General features: G+C 44.4%; 1 protein-coding gene across 1 annotated transcript in view; it reads left to right on the top strand.

Annotated features, from left to right (window-relative positions):
* The window catches only part of LOC132835996 (CD209 antigen-like protein C), a 33,476-nt gene extending 21,167 nt beyond the window's left edge, over positions 1 to 12,309 (top strand). Inside the window, exons 6-8 of the mRNA XM_060855175.1 lie at positions 2,022 to 2,173; positions 4,622 to 4,731; positions 11,113 to 12,309. Of these exons, the coding sequence (XP_060711158.1) occupies positions 2,022 to 2,173; positions 4,622 to 4,731; positions 11,113 to 11,239 (389 nt within the window). The 3' untranslated portion in view covers positions 11,240 to 12,309. The remainder of the gene's footprint in view (positions 1 to 2,021; positions 2,174 to 4,621; positions 4,732 to 11,112) is intronic.
* The last annotated feature ends 13,578 nt before the right edge of the window (positions 12,310 to 25,887 follow it).

Genomic DNA, 25,887 nt, shown 5'->3' on the forward strand with positions numbered 1-25,887 from the left:
AGACAACATCAACTGCTTTACCGTCATCAATCATCTTCATCACGACCTGAAAAGATCTGACTTATGAGACAAAAGTTCCCCTCCATAAAGCCATGCTGACTATTCCTAATAAATCCATTCTTCTCCAAACATGACTAAATCCTATCCCTAAGAGGTTTCCCAATACTCTACCATTGGTGGCTTACTGCCCTATAATTTCCAGGATTTTCCCAATTGCCCTTCTTGGACAAAAGAGTAACATTGATTATTCTCCAGTATTGTGGCTAAAGAGGATACAAGGACCTCTGCAAAGGCCCCAGCAATCTCCTCCCTTGCCTCCTTCCATATCCTGGAATAGACTCCTCCATGCCCTGAGAACATATCTACCTCAAGGCTTTTTCAAGCCACCCAAAACCACCTTCTCTTTCATATCAACAGACCCCTCCATAATCCTTATCATCATCTATGAATACTGATGCAAAGTCTTCATTCAAGACCTCATCCATTTCCTTTGGTCTATAGAGTCATAGAGTCATAGAGATGTGCAGCATGGAAACAGACCCTTCGGTCCAACCCGTCCATGTCAACCAGATATCCCAACCCAATCTAGTCCCACCTGCCAGCACCCGGCCCATATCCCTCCAAACCCTTCCTATTCATATACCCATCCAAATGCCTCTTAAATGTTGCAATTGTACCAGCCTCTACCACTTCCTCTGGCAGCTCATTCCCTACACGTACCACCCTCTGTGTGAAAACATTGCCCCTTGGGTCATTTTTATATATTTTCCGTTCTCACCCTAAACCTATGCCCTCCAGTTCTGGACCCCCTGACCCCAAGGAAAAGACTTTGTTTATTTATCCTATCCATGCCCCTCATAATTTTGTAAACTTCCATAAGGTCACCCCTCAGCCTTCGACGGTCCAGGGAAAACAGCCCAGCCTGTTCAGCCTCTCCCTAGAGCTCAAATCCTCCAACCTTAGCAACATCCTTGTAAATCTTTTCTGAATCCTTTCAAGTTTCACAACATCTTTCCGATAGGAAGGAGACCAGAATTGCACGCAATGCTCCAACAGTGGCCTAACGTCATGCATTGATTCCCTCCTTTGTCTTTAAATGGACCTATCCTTTCCCTAGATACCCATTAGGTGAAAGTTGATTTTTGTCAGACACTGTACCTTTAGACTTGTTTTTTTTTGACATATTTATACTTTTTTTATAACCATGGCCCTAGTTGCTACTAGCCCCTGTTTTCTATGTCTTTCACTCTTCTTTCTACTCTTCTATCTTCGCTTTCCATATTGCTTTCCCTCACTCTTGTCTCTCCCCTCAGGTTCCCATTCCCCTGCTACTCTCAGTTAGTCCTCCCCCACTGGACTAGCACATTTGCTTTCGAGAATACTGATCTTGCTGCTGCTAAGGTCCAGCTTGAACAGGACACATCCTGCCCAGGACCGGTCCCAATGCCTTAGGAATATAAACTCCTCTCTCCTTACACTACCCCTCCAGCCACACATTCTCCATTCTTGACCTCATTAAAATAAGGCACTGGGAGACACGTTTGCTTGGTGTTTTGAGGTTATGCTTTTTAATTAATTTCCCAGCTCTCCATATTTCATTTGCAGGATCTCATCCTATCTCCTTTACCTGTCTCACTGGTACTGAGACAATTCTCCCTGCCCCTTCAGAATGTCCTGCAGCCACTCAATAACAGTCTTCAAACATCAACCTGAACCTCTGGTTTAGTAGTTCAGTGATTTTACCATATGCCACCATTTTCACATTGAAAACATGCATAAAAATGTCAAAAAAAACCCAGTAATTGTATTAAATCTACATGGATCATACACAGTCAATTAGATGAATTGACAACATAAATAGTTGTAAGTGAGTACAATATAATTCTTAGTGCTATAGATTACTTCTGTAAAAGAAATGCCACAGACTGTGTCCCAGATGTGCAGAAGCTCGGTGAAGGAGATGTGTGAGATGCTGGTGTACTCTAGCTGGTGTCTTTCAATTTCTTTCAATATCTTCACAGCTCTGAGTCATTTCCAATGCATCGAGGGTTGGAGCCAGTCCAAGCAAAAACTTTACTACTTTTCCCGTCATTTAGCAAATTGGGAAGATGCGCAAAGATTCTGTAAATTCATAGATGCTGATCTTGTTGTCATTAACAGTTCTGAGGAGAAGGTAAGAACCCTTTGTATATTCTATTCATAGCGTATATAGTCATACAGCAGGGAAGCAGACTCTTTGGTCCGGTCACTCCAGGCTGACCATGTTCCCAACTAAACCAGTCTCACCTGCCTCTGCTTGGCCCATATCCCTCCAAACCTTTCCTATTCAGGAACTTAGCCAAGTGTCTTATAAACATTGTAACCATACCTGAATCTACCACTTCCTCTGGCAGTTCATTCCACACATGAACTATTCTCTGTGTAAAAAAAGTTGTCTGTCATGTTTTTCAAATCTTTCTCCTCTCACCTTAAAAATATGCTCCCTAATTTTGAATTCCCCCCACTCTAGGCAAATGACACTTGTCATTCACCCTATCATGTCCCTCATGATTTTATAACCCTCAACCTCTTATCCTCCATTTTAAAAATCACAGCTTTTCCAGTCTATTTTTATATTAGAGTCCCTACAGCGTGGGAACAAGCCCTTTGGCCCAACCAGTCCACACCGACGAGCAACCCACCCAGACCCATTTCCCTCTGACTAATGCACCTGACACTGTGGGCAATTTAACATCTTTAGACTGTGGGAGGAAACTGGAGCACCCAGAGGAAACCCTCGCAGACATGGGGAGAACATGCAAACTCCACACAGACAGTTGCCCAAGACTGCAATCGAACCTGGGACCCTGGTGTTGTAAGGCAGCAGTGCTAACCACTGTGCCGCCCCATCTCAAGCCCTCCATTCCCAGAGAGGGATAAGTGCCTGGAACATGCTGCCAGGGGAGGTGGTAGAAGCAGACATAACAGCAACTTTTAACAAGCATTAAGACAGACACATGAATAAGCAGGAAACAGAGGGATACAGACTACATAGAGGCAAAAGTTTTTTAGTTTAGAAAGGCAACACATCTCACTAAGCCTTTGGTGGGGGTGGGGGTGGTGCGAAAGATCTATTCCTGTGCTATTTCATAAAATCCCTACAGTGTGGAAACATTCAGCCCCACAAGTTCACACCAACCTTCTAAACAGTAACTCACCCAGACCCATTCTCCTACTACTCTACATTTATCCCTGACGAATGAATCTAACCCCCACATCCCTGAATACTATGGGCAATTTTAGCATGGCCAATCCACCTAACCTGCACATCTTTGGATTGTGGGAGGAAACTGGAGCACCTGAAGGAAACCCACGCAGGTCAGGGAGAATTTAAAAAAAACACAACACAGTCGCCCAGTCTTTGATGATTTGAGGTAGCAGTGCTAACCACTGAGCCACCATGCCACCCTCAGTGTTTAATTCAAATTCAGCCATCGGCTATGGTGGAATTTAAAACTGTGTTCCCAGAACATTAGCTGAGTTTTGAATATATAGTTTAGTGATAATACCACAAGGCCATTACTTTACTGTACTGCTTTTTGGTCTTTGGTGGACTTATACCTGGATGTTTCTTCTGGTCCAATGTTTACAGAACATCCCTATTTTGTCCAGAATCAGTGTCCCCCAGTGTCACTCAGCTCAACCCCCTGATATTATGAGTGGAAGCTATGTGTGTTGCCTTCTTCTCTCCCCAGTGTATGTGTTCATTCAGGGTTTATTTGGTTTACTGTTTGCAAGGGCAGCCAGTAATTCTAATGTGAAGGGTGTTAGAGAGTACATATGTCATCGTTTGTTGGATGCAGGAGCACAATTAGACCATTTGAACATCATGCTGCATCTCTTTATTGTGTGTTTAATGCATCTCTTCAATGATTTTCAGGTTTTATAAAAAGGTTGTACATTGCTGCAAAGACTGCTGGGAGGACCTGGTCTAATGTCTGTTTCCCACAAGATTCCATTTGACACTGTCACCAAGTGGATGGGGCTTGTCAATCGAGTATTAATCCTTTCAGATATTTCTAGACCTATGTACAACACATTCGAGTCACTACAGTGTTAAATGAGGCAGAAACCAATATTCATGAGGGAAACTCACATCAGATTCACAAGCATGTCTTGCTTTCTCAACCCTGCCCCTTGACTGAAATTTTTTTTTAGATTACTTACAGTGTGGAAACAGGCCCTTCGGCCCAACAAGTCCACACCGACCCGCCGAAGCGCAACCCACCCATACCCCTACATTTACCCCTTACCTAACACTACGGGCAATTTAGCATGGCCAATTCACCTGACCCGCACATCTTTGGGTTGTGGTGATGCTCAGGATAATGTTGTCTCAGTTGCCTCCCTCTTGCTCACACTCACTCACTCACTCTCTCACTCTCTCACTCACTCTCTCACTCTCTCACTCTTTCACTCTCTCACTCTTTCACTCTCTCACTCATTCACTCACTCATCAAAAAGCAATTCTGTGGGAATACAGTGACATTACAGTTCACTGGAAGCAAGTCTGATAACGTTTCATTACAAGGTGACCCCTGAGAAATGGACTAACACATGTTCATTGTTATTTATCTATAAGGAATATTTACAAATGAAAATGAAACACACGCATTGGATTGGACTCCATGACACCGTTGAAGAAGGGAAATGGCGCTGGGTGGATGAAACTGATTATGGTTCAAATGTGAAGTGAGTAATGGTTCCAACGTATAGAGGTAATTTTCACTTGCAACATAGTGCATCAGCCACCACATTGAATCTACCCAAATTCTATCTTATTGCTTTCTGCCCTCCAGCTTACTTTCTATCTTTTACATACCACATGGCTTCGCCGTCAGCATTCATCCCCTCTCATTAACACTCTTCTCTGATATGCTATCAAATGCATTTAAAAATATATAAAACACAATCCATAGCATTTCCTTTTCTTCTTATAATTGTTTAAAACATTTGTGGGGGTTGATCAGGCATAATCTTCTTGAGTTCATTACCTTGATTCACTTACCTTTAGTCTAAGAGTTACTATTTCACAATATTAATTCCAACGAGATGAACAGGAGTACAATTGTTGTGGATCTGTTCGCCGAGCTGGGAGTTTTTGTTGCAAACGTTTCGTCCCCTTTCTAGGTGACATCCTCAGTGCTTGGGAGTCTCCTGTGAAGTGCTTCTGTGCTGATTCCTCCGGCATTTATAGTGGTTTGTCTCTGTCGCTTCCGGTTGTCAGTTGCTGTCCGCTGCAGTGGCCGGTGTATAGGGTCGAGGTCGATGTATTTGTTGATAGAATTTGTGGATGAGTGCCAAGCCTCTAGGAATTCACTGGCTGTTCTCTGTTTGGTTTGCCTATAATAGTGGTGTTGTCCCAATCGAATTCATGTTGTTTGTCATCTGAGTATATGGCTACTAAGAATAGCTGGTCGTGTCGTTTCGTGGCTAGTTGGTGTTCATGGATGCGGGTTGTTAGCTATCTTCCTGTTTGTCCTATGTAGTGTTTTGTGCAGTCCTTGCATGGGATTTTTTGTACACTACGTTGGTTTGGCTCATGCTGGGTATCGGGTCCTTTGCCCTGGTAAGTTGTTGTCTGAGAGTGGCTGTTGGTTTATGTGCTGTTATGAGTCCGAGTGGTCGCAGCAGTCTGGCTGTCAGTTCAGAAACGCTCCTGATGTATGGGAGTGTGGCCAGTCCTTTGGGTTGTGGCATGTCCTCATTTCGTTGTCTTTCCCTTAGGCATCTGTTGATGAAATTGCGTGGGTATCCGTTTTTGGTGAAGACCTTGTATAGATGTTCTTCTTCCTCTTTTTGCAGTTCTGGTGTACTGCAGTGTGTTGTAGCTCTTTTGAATAATGTCCTGATGCAACTTCGTTTGTGTGCGTTGGGGTGGTTGCTTTCATAGTTCAGGACTTGGTCTGTGTATGTGGCCATGAACACCAACTAGCCACGAAACGACACGACCAGCTATCCTTAGTAGCCATACACTCAGATGACAAACAACATGAATTCGATTGGGACAACACCACTATTATAGGACAAGCCAAACAGAGAACAGCCAGCGAATTCCTAGAGGCATGGCACTCATCCACAAATTCTATCAACAAACACATCGACCTAGACCCTATATACCGGCCACTGCAGCGGACAGCAACTGACAACCGGAAGCGACAGAGACAAACCACTATAAATGCCGGAGGAATCAGCACAGAAGCACTTCACAGGAGACTCCCAAGCACTGAGAATGTCACCTAGAAAGGGGACGAAACGTTTGCAACAAAAACTCCCAGCTCGGCGAACAGAACCACAACAACGAGCACCCGAGCTACAAATCTTCTCACAAACTTTGAGGAGTATAATTCCCTGGCTTGTTCCTATTTACATAATTTTGAAGAGGAAGTTGTATTTTCTGTCTCTCCCCATAATTCTCTTGTTTGCAGCATGTTGAAGAATTCTTGATAGAGGTTTCAGAATTTCTGCCCTGGTTTTCCGCCAGGTCATTGATTGGTAATCAGGTCAAAGATTCAAATAGCACAGAGAAAGCCCTTCACCGTATTGACTCTGCACCAACACAACTCCCAGTAGAAGTGCTCTAATCCCACTTCCTGCACTTGGCCCATATCCTCAAATGCTATGGCATTTGAAATGTTCATCCAAATATCTTATAAAGATTATAAGATTTCCAGCCTTCACGATCTTCCCAGGCAGTGGATTCCAGATTCCCACCTCCGGCTAAGTGAAAACATTTTTTTCTCAAATCCCCTCTGAATTTCCTGCTCATTACTCTAAATCAATGCCCTCTCTTTATTGACCCCTCAACATAGGGGAATAGCTGCTCTCTATTCAACATATCCATATCCCTCACAATCTTATACACCTCAATCATGTCACCTCCCAGTCTTCTCTGCTCTCCTGGAAGAAAACAATCTAAGTCTATCTGGTGTCTCATTAGAGCTCAGTTTCTCCACCCTGGTGAACCTCCTCAAAACCTGGATTAGTGGTGCTGGAAAAGCATAGCAGTCCAGGCAGCATCCGAGGAGCAGTAAAATCGACATTTTGGGCAAAAGCCCTTCATCAGGAATACAGGCAGAGTGCCTGAAGGGTGGACAGATAAATGAGAGGAGGGTGGGGGTGGGGAGAAAGTAGCATGGAGTACAATAGGTGAGTGGGGGTGGGGATCAAGGTGATAGGTCAGGGAGGAGGATGGGAGAAGGTAGCAAAGAGTACAATGGGTGGATGGGGGTGAGATGAAGGTGATAGGTCAGAGAGGAGGGTGGAATGGACAAGTCGAAAAGAAGATAGGCAGGTAGGACAAGTCATGGGGACAGTGCTGAGCTGGAAGTTTGGAACTAGGGTGAGGTGGGGGAAGGGGAAATGAGGGAACTGTTGAAGTGCACATTGATGCCCTGGGGTTGAAGTGTTCCGAGGCGGAAGATGAGGCGTTCTTCCTCCAGGTGTCTGGTGGTGACGGAGCGGCGGTGAAGGAGGCCCAGCACCTCCATGTCCTTTGCAGAGTGGGAGGGGGAGTTGAAATGTTGGGCCACAGGGTGGTGTGGTTGATTGGTGCTGGTGTCCCAGAGATGTTCCCTAAAGAGCTCTGCTTGGAGGTGTCCAGTCTCCCCAATGTAGAGGAGACTGCATCGGGAGCAGCAGATACAATAAATGATATTGGTGGATGTGCAGGTGAAACTTTGATGGATGTGGAAGGCTCCTTTAGGGCCTTGGATGGAGGTGAGGAAGGAGGTGTGGGCGCAGGTTTTACAGTTCCTGCGGTGGCAGGGGAAGGTGCCAGGATGGGAGGGTGGGTTGTTGGGGGACGTGGACCTGACCAGGTAGGCACGGAGGGAACAATCTTTGCAGAAGGTGGAAAGGGGTGGGGAGGGAAATATATCCCTGGTGGTGGGGTCCATTTGGAGGTGGCAGAAATGTCGGCGGATGATTTGGTTTATGTGAAGGTTGGTAGGGTGGAAGTGAGCACCAGGGGGTTCTGTCCTTGTTACGGTTGGAGGGGTGGGGTCTGAGGGCGGAGGTGCAGGATGTGGACGAGATGCGTTGGAGGGCATCTTTAACCACATGGGAAGGGAAATTGCGGTCTCTAAAGAAGGAGGACATCTGGTGTGTTCTGTGGTGGAACTGGTCCTCCCGGGAGCAGATACGGCAGAGGCGGAGGAATTGGGAATACGGGATGGCATTTTTGCAGGAGGTAGGGTGGGAAGAGGTGGGAATGGTCATTGTCTGGCATTTGTGTAGTGCGAATATTATTTTAGAGTTTTAGATTAGATTAGATATCCTACAGTGTGGAAACAAGCCCTTCGGCCCAACAAGTCCACACCAACACTCTGAGGAGTAATCCACCCAGACCCATTTCCCCCTGACTGATGCACCTAACCCTATGGGCAATTTAACATGGCCCATTGACCCGACCCGCACATCTTTGCATTGTGGGAGGAAACCGGAGCAGCCGGAGGAAACCCACACAGACAGTCACCTGAGGCTGGAATTGAACCAGGGACCCTTGCCCTCTGGGGCAGAGCATTCCATATATCCACTACTCTCTGGCCTTAACTCTATTCTCTGTAGCCTACCCCTTATTTTTAAACTGCGGCCTCTGGTTCTGGACCCACCCATCAGCAGAAACATGCTTCCTGCCTCCAGTGTGTCCAATCAATTAATAGTTTTATATGTCTCCATCAGATCCCATCTCAGTCTTCTAAACTCAAGCACATACAAGCCCAGTCGCTCCAATCTTTCAATATGTGATAGTCCCACCATTCCAGGATTTGACCTCATGAAGCCATGCTACACTCCCTCAATAACCAGAATGTCCTTCCTCAAATTTGGAAACCAAACCTGCACACAATACTCCAGGTGCGCTCTCACTGGGGCCCTGTACAGCTGCAGAAGGACCTCTTTGCTTCTATACTCAATTCCTCTTGTTATGAAGGCCAGCATGCTATTAGCTTTCTTCACTACCTGCTGTACCTGCATGCTTGCTTTCATTGACTGATGTACAATCTCATTGTACTTCCCCGTAGTCTAATTTGACTCCATTTCGATAGAAATCTGCCTTCCTGTTCTTGCCACTAAAGTGGATAACCACACATTATCCACATTAATCTGCATCTGCCATGCATCTGTCCACTCACCTAGCCTGTTCAAGTCACCCCGTATTTTCATAACATCCTTCTCACATTTCACCCTGCTACCCAGCTTTGGGTCATCAGCAAATTTGCTAATATTACTTTTAATGCCTTCATCATTAATGTATATTGTAAACAGCTGTGGGCCTAGCACCGAATCTTGTGGTACCCCACTGGTCACTGTTTGCACTTCCAAAAGGGACCTGTTTAACCTTACTCTTTGTTTCCTGTCAGTCAGCTAATTTTCAATCCAAATCAGTACCTTGCCACCAATACCATGTGCCCTAATTTTGTTCACAGACCTCCTAGGTGGGACCTTATCGAAGGCTTTCTGAAAGTCCAGATACACTACATCCATTGGCTCTCTCTTGTCCATCTTCATAGTTACATTCTCAAAAAATTCCAGAAGGTTATTCAAGCATAATTTCCCCTTCGGAAATCCATGCTGACTCTGATCAGGAATCGGCCGGGAGTGTGGGAGAACCAGAAGGCCCAGGGTCAGCAGAGCTTTGGTTCGACATCCTGATGGTACAGAGTGAGGCTGGGTGTTTCTGGGTTCTTCCCAAAATACAGAGTAAGGCAGTAAAAGTACAACTAAGGGCCCAGTGTGCTGGACTGCCTCTGTACGGAGTGAAACGTGGCGACCCGGCATTATGTAGACATTTTGGATTACAAATGTTAAAGTAAAATCAGGGACAGGTTAACAGGCTGGTGGACTCATAAACAGGTTTGCAAGAGATTTTTTGCAGGTACAAAGATGTCTTCAAGGGAACCCTGGAGGAAATGAAAAGAGTAGAAATTAATCGCTAGCTGAAGCAAGAGGCTGGTCCAAGGAGTCTGAAGCTTTGTCCGGTACCAAATACTATCCAGCCAGTTTAATACAATCCTTCCCATAGCAAGGTGATCAAAACTAAACACAATACTCCAAGTGCAGCCTCACCAAAGTTCTGTATAACTGCAACATAATTTCTCAATTTCTATACTCAATGCCCTGACTGATGAAGGCCTTCTTCCCTGCCCTGTCTACCTGTGACTCCACTTTCAGAGAACTGTGCTCCTGAACTCTATCCCTCTGTTCCACTGCACTCTTTAAGGACTTAGCATTTACCATGAAACCCCTACCTTGATTTGACTTTACAAAATGAAAGACTTCACAATTATCTTTATTAAACTCCATTTGCCATTCCTCAGCCCACTTCCCCAGCTGATCAAGGTTCTGATCTAATTTCTGATAACCTTCCACACTGTCCACGATACCGTCTATTTTAGTGTCATCCGCAAACTTACTAATCCTGCCTTGTACATTCTCATCCAAATCATTGATATAGATAACAAACAGTAATGGGCCCAGCACCAACCCTGAGGCACATCACTGGTAACAGGTCTCCAGTCCAACAAGCAACCTTCCACTATAACCCCCTGCTTTCTACCATTAAGCCAATCTGTATCCAATTTGCCAGCTCTCCCCCGATTCCATGTGATCCAACCTTCCAGAACAGCCTACCATGTGGAACCTTATCAAAGCCCTTACTGAAATCCACATAGACTGTGTTTCCGGCTCTAGCCTCGTCAACCTTCCTGGTCACTTCATCAAAGAACTCTAATAACTTTGTAAGGAATGGTCTCCCTCACAAAGTCATGCTGACTCCTTCAAATCAAACATTATCTTTCCAAATGCATGCATATCTTATTTCTCAGAGATCTTAGTGCATAAAATGGCAGCAATTTATTAATTAATGTTTATATGAGCTGGTCACACAGATCATTTTCCATATGTACTGGTTCATTACTGTCCAGTTTCAAAGATTTTGTGACTGTGTTAAATATGTAACAATCAGTTGATAGTACAAACTCTTGTGGCAGTGGGTACAATAGAGAAGGTCCTTGCACTTCATCTAACATGCAACAGTCCATTCATTCTGCCCTATTCTCTTTCCACATTCAGGTTTTGGAGGAGTGGCCAGCCCAATGGTAACAGAAAAGAAAATTGTGCCACAATGTCTTCTGAAGGGAAATGGGACGATTGGCCATGCAATTCTATGCATCGCTCGATCTGTGAAAAATCAGTGTGATGTTCTGCTTCCTTGGTCCTGGATTCACCCAAGTCAATTCATCAATTAGTCTACCCCACATCTCTCCATCTCCCACCTCCCCAATCTCCACTGTCACTGCATCTCTCTGTTCCCTTCCACATTCTCCTTCACCTTTATCGCTATCTCTATTTCACCACCCCCTGCAAATGTAACCACTTGCCCCCCCCTTCCCCCCCATCGCACTCAACTTCATTCCACTTCCCTGGATGTTCCTCTACTCCAGTTCCCCTTTCATCTCGAACTTCCCCTTGACATCCAAAGTCACCTTTAATTACCGACTTCCCCTTGACACTGAACTCCTTTTTTGATCCCATCCTTTTTTTATCCCCACCTTTCCCTTGACTCCCAACTGCCATTTATTCCTCACTTTCCTCTTTAATCTCCAACTTTCCCTTCCACCTTATTCCCCACCTTTCTCTGTTTGTGGAATTTGCAGCTGTCTCTGCATTATCCTACAACAAGATCCTCAGTTATTCTGTGTCTTCAGTGGGTGAGCTTCTCATGGTATTCCATAAGACCATAAGACCGTAAGACATAGGAGTGGAAGTAAGGCCATTCGGCCCATCGAGTCCACTCAGCCATTCAATCATGGCTGATGGGCATTTCAAGTCCACTTACCCGTATTCTCCCCGTAGCCCTTAATTCCTTGTGACATCAAGAATTTATCAATTTCTGCCTTGAAGACATTTAGCGTCCCGGCCTCCACTGCACTCTGTGGCAATGAATTCCACAGGCCCACCACTCTCTGACTGAAGAAATGTCTCCGTATTTCTGTTCTGAATTGACCCCCTCTAATTTTCGGGCTGTGTCCACGGGTCCTAGTCTCCTCGCCTAATGGAAACAATTTCCTAGCGTCCACCCTTTCCAAGCCATGTATTATCTTGTAAATTTCTATTAAATCTCCCCTTAATCTTCTAAACTCCAATTAATACAAACCCAGGATCCTCAGCCATTCATGAGACCACTTGCTGCTGGGCAACCAATTAGATGTGTCTATAAATGTAAGATCTTCCAGTACTTTCATGTCATAAATCTCTTGTTGTCTTAAACCGTTGTCTGGTAATCTTATTTCTTATGGATTGCATGGCTCAGTCTCATGGTCTGTTATGTGTTGAGTGATGTAATCTATGTGATTTACATACAGTATATCACAGAAGCACAGAAGGAGTTCATTCAGCTCATGGTGTGCACGGGTTCCTCAAACAAGCATCATTGATGTTTTCAGTTTGCAATGTAGTTTTCAAATGAGTAAAACCAGTGGGTTTTTGTATGTCAGAAGTTGATAATTAACTTGTAACTCCTTCCGGAGCCACAATGATTTCTTTCAAATCCATTTTTGAAGACTGGCTGTAGAGAAATTATTTTTTTGTGCAGCATTAATGAATTTTATTTATTTTAGGTTGTTCTGTGACAAGCAAAAGAAATAATGGGCTTGTGTTTCTTCAGCTTAAGCAAAATACTCATAGATTAGATTACTCACAGTGTGGAAACAGGCCCTTCGGCCCAACAAGTCCACACCGACCCACAAACCACCCATTCCCCCCTTTACTTAACACTACAGGCAATTTAGCATGGCCAATTCCCCTGACCCGCACATCTTTGGACTGTGGGAGGAAACCGGAGCACCCAGAGGAAACCCACGCAGCCACGGGGAGAACGTGCAAACTCCACACAGTCAGTGGCCTGAGGCGGGAATTGAACCTAGGTCTCTGGCGCTGTGAGGCAACAGTGCTAACCACTGTGCCACTGTGCCACCCACGGTGGGTAGCTTTGGGTAGGAGACTGTTACTGTTCAGTTTGTTATTTTGAGTGGGGTAGTCCTGTGAACTTCTTGGAATAGGAGAAAGGAAAAATATGGACTGAACTAGGTTACCTTTGAGTGAAGAGTTAGTCTGTGTTCACACCAGAAGCGTTGAAATAAAACATGGTGGCTCAGTGGTTAGCACTGCTGCCTCACAGCGTCAGGGTCCCAGGTACAATTTCAGTCTCGGGTGACTCTCTGTGTGGAGTTTGCACATTCTCTCCATGTCTGCGTGGGTTCCCTCCAGGTGTTCTGGTTTTCTCTCACAGTCCAAGGATGTGCAAGCTCGGTTGATTGGCCATGCTAAATTGCCCATAGTGTTCAGGGATGTGTAGGTTAGTGCATTAATCAAGGGTAGATGTAGAGTAGAAAGTGAGGACTGCAGATGCTAGAGAATAGAGCTGAAAATGTGTTGCTGGAAAAGCGCAGCAGGTCAGGCAGCATCAAAGGAGCAGGAGAATCGACGTTTCGGGCATGAGCCCTTCTTCAGGAATGAGGAGAGTGTGCCAAGCAGGCTAAGATAAAAGGTAGGGAGGAGGGACTCGGGGGAGGGGCGTTGGAAATGCGATAGGTGGAAGGAGGTCAAGGTGAGGGTGATAGGCCAGAGTGGGAGTGGGGTGGGGGTGGAGAAGTCAGGAAGCACACTCTCCTCATTCCTGAAGAAGGGCTCATGCCCGAAACGCGATTCTCCTGCTCCTTGGATGCTGCCTGACCTAGATGTAGAGTAATAAGGTAAGGGGACGTGTCTGGGTGGGATACTCTTTGAAGCGTTGGTGTGGACTGTTGGGCCAAATGGCCTGTTTCCACACTGTATGAAAACCATAAAGAGGTTATTTAAAGCCAGTGCATTGAAGTTCTGGGAAGATGCTATAGAGTCAGAGATGTACAGCATGGTAACACACCCTTTGGTCCAACTTGTCCATGCTGACCAGATACCCTAAATTAATCTAGTTCCATTTGCCAGAATGTGGCCCATATCCCTCTAAACCCTTTCTGTTCATATACCCATCTAAATGCTGTAACTGTACCACCTCCACCACTTCCTCTGGCAGCTCATTCCAAATGTGCTCCATTCTTTGCGTGCAAAAGTTGCCCCTAAAGTAACTTTCCCCTCTCACCCTAAACCTATGCCCTCTAGTTCTGGACTCCCCCACACCAAGGAAAAGCCTTGTCTATTTATCCTATCCATGCCCCTCATGATTTTATAAACCTCTATAACATCACCCCTCAGCCTCCGACACTCCAGGGATAATCACCCCAGCGTATTCAGCCTCTCCCTATAGTTCAAATCCTTTAACACTTGCAACATAATATCCTTGCAAATTTTTTCTGAACCCTTTAAAATTTCACAACATCCTTCCAATAGGAAGAAGACCAGAATTGCACGCCATATTCCAACAGTGGCATAACCAATGTCCTGTACAGCTGCAACATGACCTCCCAATACTCTGACCAATAAAGCAAAGTATACCAAATACCACCTTCACTATCCTTTCTATCTGTGACTCCACTTTCAAGGAACTATGAACCTGCACTCTAAGGTCACTTTGTTCAACAACATTCCCCAGGACCTTACCACTAAGTGTATAAGTCCAGCTTTGATCTGTTTTTCCAAAATGCAGCACCTCACATTTATCTAAATTAAACTCCATCTGCCACTCCTCAGCCCATTGACCCATCAGATCAAGATCCCATTGTACTCTGAAGTAACCTTCATCGCGGTCTACTGCAACACCAATTTTGGTGTCATTTGCAAACTTCTTAACAATACCTCTTATGCTCACATCAAAATCATTTCTGTAAATGATGAAAAGCAGTGGACTCAGCACCAATCCTTGTGGCATTCCACTGATCACAGGCCTCCAGTCTGAAAAACAATCTTCCACCGCCACCCTCTGTCTTCTACCTTTGAGCCAGTTCTGTATCCAAATGGCTAGTTCTCTCATTATTCCATGAGATCTAACCTTGCTAACTAGTCTCTCATGGGGAACCTTGTCGAATGCCTTACTGAACTCCATACCGATCGCATCTACCATTCTGCCCTCATCAATCTTCTTTGTTACTTCTTCAAAAACTCAATCAATTTTGTGAGATATGACTTCTCACACACAAAGCCATGTTGACTATCCCTAATCAAATACATGTAAATACATTTGCCTTTCCAAATACATGTAAATCCCAACCCTCTGGATTCCCTCCATCAATTTGCCCACCATTAACATCAGGCTCACTGGTCTATGGTTCCCTGGCTTTTCCTTACCACCTTACTTCAATAGTGACACATTGTTAAGCAACCTCCAGACTTCCAGCATCTCATTTGTGACTATCGATGAAACTAATATCTCAGCAAGGCACCCAGTTCCTGCCAATGTCATTGTAATTCTCCCTCCCCCAATTAAATACTTTCCCATACCATCTGCTCCTAACCCTCTCCATGGCTATAGAAAAGGTCAGGGAGTTGTGATCGCTATCACCAAAATGTTGTCCCACCGACAGATTTGACACCTGGCCTGGTTCATTGTCAAGCACCAAATCCAATATGGCCTCCCCTCTAGTCCGCTTATCTACATGTTGAGTCGGGACACACCTGACAAAAACTGCTCTATCTAAACGATTTGAGCTAAGGAGATTCCAATCAATATTAGGGAAGTTAAAATTACCCATGACAACAACTCTGTTACTTCTGTATCTTTCCAAATTCTGCCTCCCAAATGTTTCCTCCATGTCTCTGTTGCTATGGGGCAGGGAAATCTGTAGAAAACTCCCAGTAAAGCGACTGCTCCTTTCCTGTTTCTGACTTCCACCTATACTGACTCTGTTGACAAACCCTCCTCGACAACCTCCCTTTCTGTCGCTGTGATACTATCCCTGATTAGCAATGCCACTCCCCTACCTCTTTTACCTCCCCTCACTCCCCTCATTCCTTTTGAAACACCTAAACCCTGAAACATTCAATAACCATTCCTGCCCCTATGATATTCAAGTCTCTGTAATGGCCACATCATCATAGTTCCAAGTACTGATCCATGCTTTAAGTTCATCACCCTTATTCCTGAGACTTCTTGTGTTAAAATAGACACATTTCAATCCATCACATTGACTGCAAATTTGCCCTATCAACTGTCTATCCCTCCTCAAAGACTCTCTGCAAGCTGTATCTGGCTGTACACGAGCTATTCCATCCTTCAATCCATAGCCCCGGTTCCCACCAGCAAACTTAATCAACAGGCCACCTACATTTTATATATACATATATATGTTACATACAACAGAGGTCCCAGGACTAATCCTTGTGGTAAATCACTGGTCACAGACCTCCAGTCAGAACACCTCAGTCCCTCCACAACTACCCTCTGTACTCAATGAACAAACCAATTTTGTATCCAATTTACCAACTCACCAGAAATCCCAGGTGATTTGATGTTCTGGACGAGTCTACCACACTTGAGTAAAGTCAATAGAGATAACATTCACTGCCTTGCCTTCATCAGTTATCTTTTCACTTCCTCAGAAAAATCAAGTTTGTAAGACAAGACCTCCCCTATGCTGAGTATCTCTAATAAGTCCATTCATTTCCAAATGCAAGTAAATCCTTTCCCTCGGAATCTTCACCAATAATTTTCTGGATATCCCTGTTGCCTTCCTTGAATAAAGAAACAACAATGGCTATTCTTCAGTCTTCTGGAACATCTCCTGTGATTAAAGAGGATACAAAGGTCTATGTGAAGGACCCAGCAATATCCTCCTTTGCCTTTTTGAGTATCCAGGGATAGATCCCATGTGCCAGACCAACCCTCTGAAGAGTATCTCCGCCAGACCTGCACCTCCCCAATACCCATAACCCTCCATTTCCCATGGCTAATCCTCCTAGGCCCACATTCCTGAACACTATGGACATGTTAGCATGGCTAATCCACCTCACTTGCACATCTTTGGACTATGGGACGGTACCAGAGCACCCAGTAGAAATCCATGCAGGCAAAGGTAGAGTCTGCAAACTCCACACAGATAGTCACATAAGGTTGGAATCAAACTCAGGGTCCTGGTGCTGTGAGACAATAATGCTAACCACGGAGCCACTATGCCACCCATGTATGTATGAAATGTTTTGCAAGACTACTTAATCCTAATTGCCAAGGACATTTCATGGCCCTGTCCAGCCCTCCTAATTTATTAGTGAAATGTATTTGTACTCCTTTTATAATCCTCAAAGGTCTTGCTGATTCCTGTTTACTAAACCTTAGACATACTTCTTTCTTTTTAATTAACATACAACATTTCTTGTCATCTAAGGTTCCTGAATCATGCCGTCTTTATTGTTCATCCTGACAGGAATATTTCAAGTTTTTAATGGAGTGTCACATAAAGTGTTGGTTAACAAACTGAAAACACACTCGCCGTGAGAGGGAAGGGAGTCTTCCTTGTCTGCGAGGGATCACCTGTGATGATGAGGCTACAAATGGGATGCTGAAGGATTATGAGTTTGCATTGAAATTGCTCCTTCCACATCCCTGCACTCTACTGTGTCGTTCTTTTTGCACTGTTATAGGAGCATGTTATTAAACTGGAGAGGGCTCAGAAAAGGATGTTGCCGGGATTGGAAGGTTTGAGGTATAAAAATAGACTGGAAAGGCTGGGATTCCTTCACTGGAATGTCGAAGGTTGTCGGGGTGACCTTATTGAGATTCGTACAATCATGAGAGATATAGATAAGGTGAATGGCAAGGAGATTTTCCCTAAGGTGGGAGAGTTCAAAACTAGGGGGCATATTTTTAAATGCCACTTTCTGACATAATTGGCCACGAGGGGCTTCTCCCCTGAGGATCAAGGAGCTGAGGCCGGATGTCCTACCCACCGAGAGCTTTCAGTCCATCAGAGGCCAGCAGCTATATTAAATGTCTTTGGGATCCTGCCTAAGAATGATGTCCTCAGCCAACAACACCCCTCCCCACCCCCACCCCATCCTAACCCTACCCCACCTTGACCCAGTGTCCAAGCTTCTACTGGGCAGCCAACCCAGCCAGCCACATGGGCTGAGGGGCTGCCTAGATCCAGACATCTAGTCAAGAGTGCCTGCAGATGGTCAGTGATGTTCACCGAATCACATTGCACCCTCTGGGCTAGCACTGTGTAGGAGCACTTCACCACATCCAGACATGTGAACCGTAACATGGCACCATGAGGAATTGGGCATGAGGTTTCCTGGATGACATTTGATTCAGTTTTTCATACATTGCTGTGTAAGAAAGGACTATCTGGATTGTTACCTTCATTCCTCTTTCCCTACTCAAGTTTCAGATTTCAGTCAAGCACAGAGGTCACAAGTATGACTTTTTGCTGAGTTTGAGGGGAGAGAATGGCTCTTTGAATATCTTGGGCGAGTAGGTTTGCGCTTTCCTTACTATCCAGCCAGGTTAAAGTCAGAGCAATAGTTTCATGGTTCATGTAGGAAGGTACTAAGTTGAGGGATGGAAAATTACTTCAGTACTAGGCAAAAGCTTGGGGGTGTTAATTGGGAGTCGCTGGTATTGGGCAGATCCACATTTGACATGAAGAAGTTGTTTATAGACTGACCGATCAAAGTGTAGGACTGGCATGTTCTGGCAAGGAGGAAAAACAAGGATAGCAAAGTTTAGGACCCTTGGATAAACAAGGGAAGTTGGGAATTCAGTCAAAAGGGAAAAAGAAGCATATGGAAGGGTTAGGAAGCTAAACTTGGGCAGGGCCCATGAGGGATATGAAGATCGAAGGGTCTGTTTCCATGCAGTACATCTCTATGACTATGACTCTATGGAAGCTGGAAAGAACTCAAGCAGGGAATTAGATAAGCAAGAAGGGGCCAGGAAATGACCTTGGCACGTAGGGTTAAAGAGAATCTTAAGGCATGCTATACATACATTAAAAATGAGAGGATAACTAGGGAGAAGGTAAGACCACTCAAAGATAAAGGAAGGAACTTGTGTTTGGACGCAGAGAGCACCAACTTAAATGAGTACTGTGAGATGGCATTCACCCAGGAGAAGGATATGGGGGACAGTGAGATTTGTGTGCAGCATGCTAAATGTTAGGGCATTTGAAATCAAGAAAGAAGTGGTGTTGGATCTCTTGAAGAGCATTAAGATGGAGTTATCCCCAGAGCCTGAAGGGATCTACCCCAGGTTATTGAGAGAGGCAAGAGAGGAGATTGCTGGGGCCTTGACCGAGATCTGTGTTTTCTCACTAACCACCAGAGAGATCCCAAGGAAGGAGGAGGTGGTAATGTTGTTCAAGAAGGGAAATAGAGATAATGTAAATTTGTAAATCAGTGGATTTGTGGATAGTGTCAATGGTTGTCAAAGGATACAGTGGGATTTAGATTAGTTGCAGATATGGGCGGGGAAATGGCAGATGCGGTTTAATCCAGCTAAGTGTGAGGAGCTTGGGGTTCTTGGGGTCTTGGGGTTCAAGTCCATAGCTCCCTGAAAGCAGCCAACCAAGCAGATTGGGCTGTAAAGAAGGCTTGTGGCGTATTTGCTTTTATTGGGCAGGGAATTGAGTACAGAAGTCAGGATGTTATGCTGTAGCTTTGTAAGAGTTTGGTTAGACCACACCTCAGAGTATTGTGTTCCATTCTGGCTGTCACATGAAGGTTGTGGAGGCCTTGGAGAGAGTGCAAAAAAGGTTTACCGGGATGCTGCCTGGTATAGCTAGAAGGAGAGACTTGAAAAACTAGACTTGTTTTTTCTTGAGCGCAGGAGGCTGAGGGCAAACTTGATAATAGTTGATAAAATTATGGGATGCATGGATAGGGCTGACAGACTATTTTTTTCCAGAGTTGAAATGCCTAATACTAACGACGTGGCATGTATTTAAGGTGAGAGGAGCTAAGTTCAAAGGACATATGGGGCACAAGTTTTTTTACACAGAGAGTGGTAGGAGAGTGCAACACCCTGCCAGGCATGATGGTGGAGGCAGATACAATAGGGGTGTTTAAGGGACTTTTAGCTTAGCACATGAATATATACAATGAAAGAATATGGATGAAAATGTGTTGCTGGAAAAGCGCAGCAGGTCAGGCAGCATCCAAGGAACAGGAAATTCGACATTTCGGGCATAATCAGGATGATGAAGGGCTTATGCCCGAAACGTCGAATTTCCTGTTCCTTGCATGCTGCCTGACCTGCTGCGCTTTTCCAGCAACACATTTTTCAGCTCTGATCTCTAGCATCTGCAGACCTCATTTTCTCCATGAAAGAATATGGACCAAGGGCAGGCAGAGGAGGTTAATTTAATTTGGCAACATTTTCGACACGACATTGTGGGCCGAAGGACCTGTTCTGTTCAATGTTCTATCACTGTCCCAGCATATGATCACAAAACCAGGCGGAACGAGACTCTGCATCACTGAGGGAGTGCTGTTCTGAAAGAGGTACCATCTTTTGGATAAGCCATTACCCAGAGCCTCTTCTGCTCTCATACGTGACAGCTCATTGGCAGGAGAGTTGCAGAGTTCTCCCCAGTGTTGTAGCCAACATTTAAACTCTTAAGAAATGTCCCTGAAAGCAGATTGTTATTATAACAAAATGGATGGAACATTTCTGTACATCTTGTATATACTGCTGCTACTGAGTGGTGTGGGGGAAGTGGATGTTTGTGGATGTGGTGCCAATCAAATAAGTCGCTTTATCCTAGAAGGTGTTGAGCTTCTTGACTGTTGTTAGAGCTATCCCCACCAGGCAAGTGGAGAGTATTCCATCTACTCCTGACTGGAATCTTGTAGATATTACTATGCACACAATATATTGCACTGGGACATTGATAGTGAGGATTCAGTGATGTTTCTAAACTCCAGAAAATACAGGCCAAGTTGACCCAATTTCCATTCACATGTCTAACACACCATCCCAATGAATCTGCAGTCCCTCTTTAGCAAGTGTATCTTTTCTTAGGTGAGAAAACCAAAATTGCGCACAGTAGACAAAGACGCTGTACAGTTGGAGTAAGACTCTTGCTCCTGAACTCAAACCCTGTTGTGATGAAGGCCAACATAGTGTTTGCCTTCCTGACAGCTTGTAACACCAATATTTACTTTCAGTGACCAGTGTACAATGATAGGAGAAAGTGAGGACTGCAGATGCTGGAGATCAGAGCTGAAAATGTGCTGCTGGAAAAACGCAGCAGGTCAGGCAGCATCCAAGGAGCAGGGGAATCGACGTTTCGGGCATGATCCCTTCTTCAGGAATGAGGAGAGTGTGCTTCCTGACCTCTCCGCGCCCCACTCCCACTCCGGCCTATCTCCCTCACCTTGACCTCCTTCCACCCATCGCATTTCCAATGCCCCTCCCCCAAGTCCCGCCTCCCTACCTTTTATCTTAGCCTGCTTGGCACCCTCTCCTCATTCCTGAAGAAGGGCTCATACCCGAAATGTCGATTCTCCTGCTCCTTGGATGCTGCCTGACCTGCTGCGCTTTTCCTGCAACACATTTTCAGCAGTGTACAATAATACCCAGGTTCCTTAGTTCAACAAACTTTCTCAATCTATCACCATTTAAATAATAGCCTGCCATTCTGGTCTTTTTAACTGAAGTGGACTTCACTCTTTCCCCATTATCCTACAACGGTCGCACATTTTTAACTCACTCAACTAAATTAGCTTGATGTGTCCTAATTTCTCTTCACCATTCCACTTCTCACATAGCCTTGTGTAGGCAGCAGACTGGGAAATATTACATTTGATTCACTGAACCCAAACACTATCAGATTGTTATAGAACAGGAAGACCTGAAGAATCAAATACAGAATTTTGTAAAAACATAGACAGAGAGAAACAACATCCAGTAGCATTTTCAGCAATCAATCACAGAACAACGATATCTTCATAAAATGCAGAAACAAATGTGTTTGTGTTATCATTGCTAAGGAGCTGGATACAAGTCCATGCCTTTGTTGCAAAGCAGAAGTCTGTAATTATCGTGATGACTTTTTGAACAGAGATTCCGGAAGAGAAACTGAGGAATAAAATGTTATCTTTCCCTGGTTGCCTCTAAAAACAGGACGGTCTCCTGAGTGAGAACACGGAGCTGAACATTTATAACAATCTGGAAACCTTGCATCATGATCAACTGAAGCAAGGCACGAAACAGGAAAACCTCAAATCAGGTAAACATCAGTGATTATTGTAGAGATTACTCAGTATTTGTTAATTAACCAGAAATAATTAACCTTCAGATCAATGACCAACAATGGAAACATTTCTCTTTGTTTGAGAAAAAGTGTTGTCACAAAATCCCACTTCTGATTTGATGGATTTTAGTGTGAACAGTGAAATAGCGTAATGGGGCAGACATTCTTCTGTGTCTATCCCTTTAACTGTTTGTGTTGTTAACAATGAAATAAATCAATGAAAAATAATGTGACCCTCCCTTTAACAGACGGTGTTATTGGCTCACACTGAAAATCATGAGGAAGATTTTGATGTAAAGATATTGAGGAGGGAATAACGAAACATTGAAGGGTTGAGAAGGAGGCAAGTCTGTGATTGAGAAATGGTTTTTATTTCTTGTACAATGTAGATTACATCACAACTGGTATTTTGTATCTGTTCTTTATAACTACCTATACATGTTGTCATGTTAATTCTTGTGAAATTTTAAATATTTAAGCTGCTTTTAATGAATGTCTGTGAGCTGAACATGGCATGTCCACTAGATTTTAAAATGTTGTAAAAATTCCAGCATCGACTATAACATTCAGTTTTTTCTCCCTCTTCTCCAGCATCAAATGAAAAGGGATTTGCTGTCGTGTTCACAAGGTGAGTTTCTCTAATCCTTTCAATGATGACCTTCTCTTACACTTTATGGTGTTCAATCAACAGAGCCTGGCCAAGGATAATGCTCATCTCTAGTCAGCCACATTCTCCTGAGCCTCTCCATCCTGCTGTCCATGGGGATGCTTCTCACTGCAGTGATACTCTGTAAGTGTTGTGTCATTTTAAACTGTGTTGTGATAGCATTTGGGTTATTGTTGTGTGAATACTCAAATGACAATTGACAAATGTAATTTAAAGTTGTGCATAAATTGAATACCTTAATAATGTAGAATTGAAATGAGCCTGGGTGATGTGGATGATAACAGGGAAAGGAGATTTGGGATTTGGACGCCACTCAAAGCACTGCACCTCATCCATTGCCTTGCCATTGTCTGTGCCTCTCCTCAGTCAGTAGCCCACTTGCTTCCTTGTCTCCTCATGGGCAGCGTGTCCCCTGTAGGGAAGAGCCCACACAGACTCCAAACCGAGCACATTATCTCAGAGGATCTCAACAATGGGAGCAGCTCAACTGTTCATTTTCTGAAGCAACATGGACTGTACCAATGATGTGTCTATTCTAGTTTAGATTAGATTAGACTTACAGTGTGGAAACAGGCCCTTCGGCCCAACAAGTCCACACTGACCCGCCGAAGCGCAACCCACCCATACCCCTACATTTACCCCTTACCTAACACTACGGGCAATTTAGCATGGCCAATTCACCTGACCCACACATCTTTGGACTGTGGGAGGAAACCGGAGCACCCGGAGGAAACCCACGCAGACACGGGGAGAACGTGCAAACTCCACACAGTCAGTCACCTGAGTCGGGAATTGAACCCGGGTCTCAGGCGCTGTGAGGCAGCAGTGCTAACCACTGTGCCACCGTGCCGCCCTGTGTCACCGTGTCATCGGTGAAGGAAGAGGAAGACTTTATCATTCAGCCAGGATGTACTCCGTTTTATGTGAAAATGTTGTATTATTAAGTTTCTGTTCCAGGGTAGATCATATGAATATCATTCATTCAATGGATTTTTGTGATTGCACTGATTATAGGTTTAATCTGTGCAGAAAGAATGACTAAGGATTTTAGAGAATATTTACTATTTGCAGAAATGTTTCATCAATAGATACAGGTCAGACTTTGATTCTACAACAAATAAGTGCAGATAAACTCACTGCAGAGTTGGTACAGACACAAAAGGCTAAATGGCCTCATGCTGCACTCTAACAAATCCATGATTCTTTGATAATCTTTCTTCCTCACAAAGGAAATTTGCCAGATGGGAAGGACATGCCCAATTTTGAGGAATTTGATATTTTTTGGTTCCTATTTTGGGTTTCAGTTTGATAATTATTTCTTCCTGCTGAACAAAGCGTGACTTTCTGTGAGAGACAGTCTCTGTCAGTGAGCCAGATAATGTTTCAATCCTCAGGGCCAATGGATCGATGGAGGGAGAATAACTGACATGGTCACAAACTGATTAGCTCTGTCACTCTATGTGACTTTCCCATACCCACTGTACATCTAAGAGGTTCATATTTCCTGATTTTTCTCTTTCTCACTTCTCTAGATTAAATTGCCTGTCTGTATGTTTTACTAACTGCTTGATCGTGAAGCCTGCTGTCGAGCTACACCAGCCCTGCGTGCTCCTGTACTCTTTGAATGTTCCTTCTCACTCCCTTCTGTCCAACTCAATGTGTCTTTTAAGTCGATGCTGCAGTTACACGATGGGTCCGACTTGCATTCTCCGACAAAGTTAAAGGTTGCAGCTCCCTTGAAGCTGCCATTTTCATCCAAACATTCTGGACTGTGTCAACTCTGAACTGTATAAAACATTGGTTAGGCCACAGCTACTGCATTGTGTACAGTTCAGGAATCTACATTGTGTGTGTGTGTGGGGGGGGGGGGGGGGGATGTGATAGCAGCTGAGAGGAGATTTACAGGATGTTGCCTGGGCTAGAGAGTTTCAATTTTGAAAACAGATTGGACAGACAAGGGTTGATTTTCTTAGAGCAGAGGAGATTGACAGGGGACACGATAGAGACGTATAAAATTATGTGTGACATAGATTGGGTAGACAAGAAGAAACATTTCCACTGGATGGAGGGAACAATGACTAGGAGTGCACATTTAAGGGAAGGGGTGGAAGGTTGAGAAGAGATGCGAGGAAAAACCTTTGACCAAGTGGGTGGTGGTAATCTGGAACTCACTGCCTCTAAGGGTGATCGAGGCAGAAGCATTTGTAACGTTGACGATGTGCACTTGCAGTGCCAAGGCATTCATGGCTCTGGGCCTCCACTACTTCCTCTGGCAGCTCATTCCATAATGTACCACCCTCTGTGTGAAAAAGTTGCCTCTTCAGTCTCTTTTAAATCTTTCCCCTCTCATCCTAAACCTATGCCCTCTAGTTCTGGATTCCCCCACCCCAGGAAAAAGACTTTTTCTATTTATCCTTTCCATGCCCCTCATGATTTTATAAACCTGGGTGTTGGGATGGTGTTTCTGGAGTTGAGTATCTGGTCAGCGTGTGTGGCTTTCCTGAAGACGCTGGTCTGTAGTTCTCCATCGGTGCTTAGTTCCACCAAGACATCCAAGAAGGAATTGGCAGACTGCGTCAATCGGGTAACTGTCGTTCCTGAATACATTGTATAGGTATTTTCCCTCGGCTTCTCGTAGACCATGGTGCTGCAGTGAGTTGTGGCTTGTTTGATTGGTGTCCTGATGAGCTCTTTTTGTGGGTGTTGGGATGGTTGCTTCTGGAGTTGAGTAACTGGTCAGCGTGTGTGGCTTTCCTATAGACACTAGTTTGCAGTTCTCGTTGGCATTTAGTTCTATTAAAATGTCCAAAAGGAATTGGTGGACTCCACTTATCGGGTAATTGCTATTCCTGAATAGATTATATAGGGACCTTGTTGTGAATGAGAACTTTGAGGTGCTGGGAAACAGGCTTGTACAGATCAAGACTGATGAAGTTGATGTGCTGGAAATTTTAGCGAATATTAAGATTGATAAGTCCCCAGGGCCAGACCAGATTT

This window comes from Hemiscyllium ocellatum, chromosome 45 (assembly GCF_020745735.1).
Source record: "Hemiscyllium ocellatum isolate sHemOce1 chromosome 45, sHemOce1.pat.X.cur, whole genome shotgun sequence".
Lineage (NCBI taxonomy): Eukaryota > Metazoa > Chordata > Chondrichthyes > Orectolobiformes > Hemiscylliidae > Hemiscyllium > Hemiscyllium ocellatum.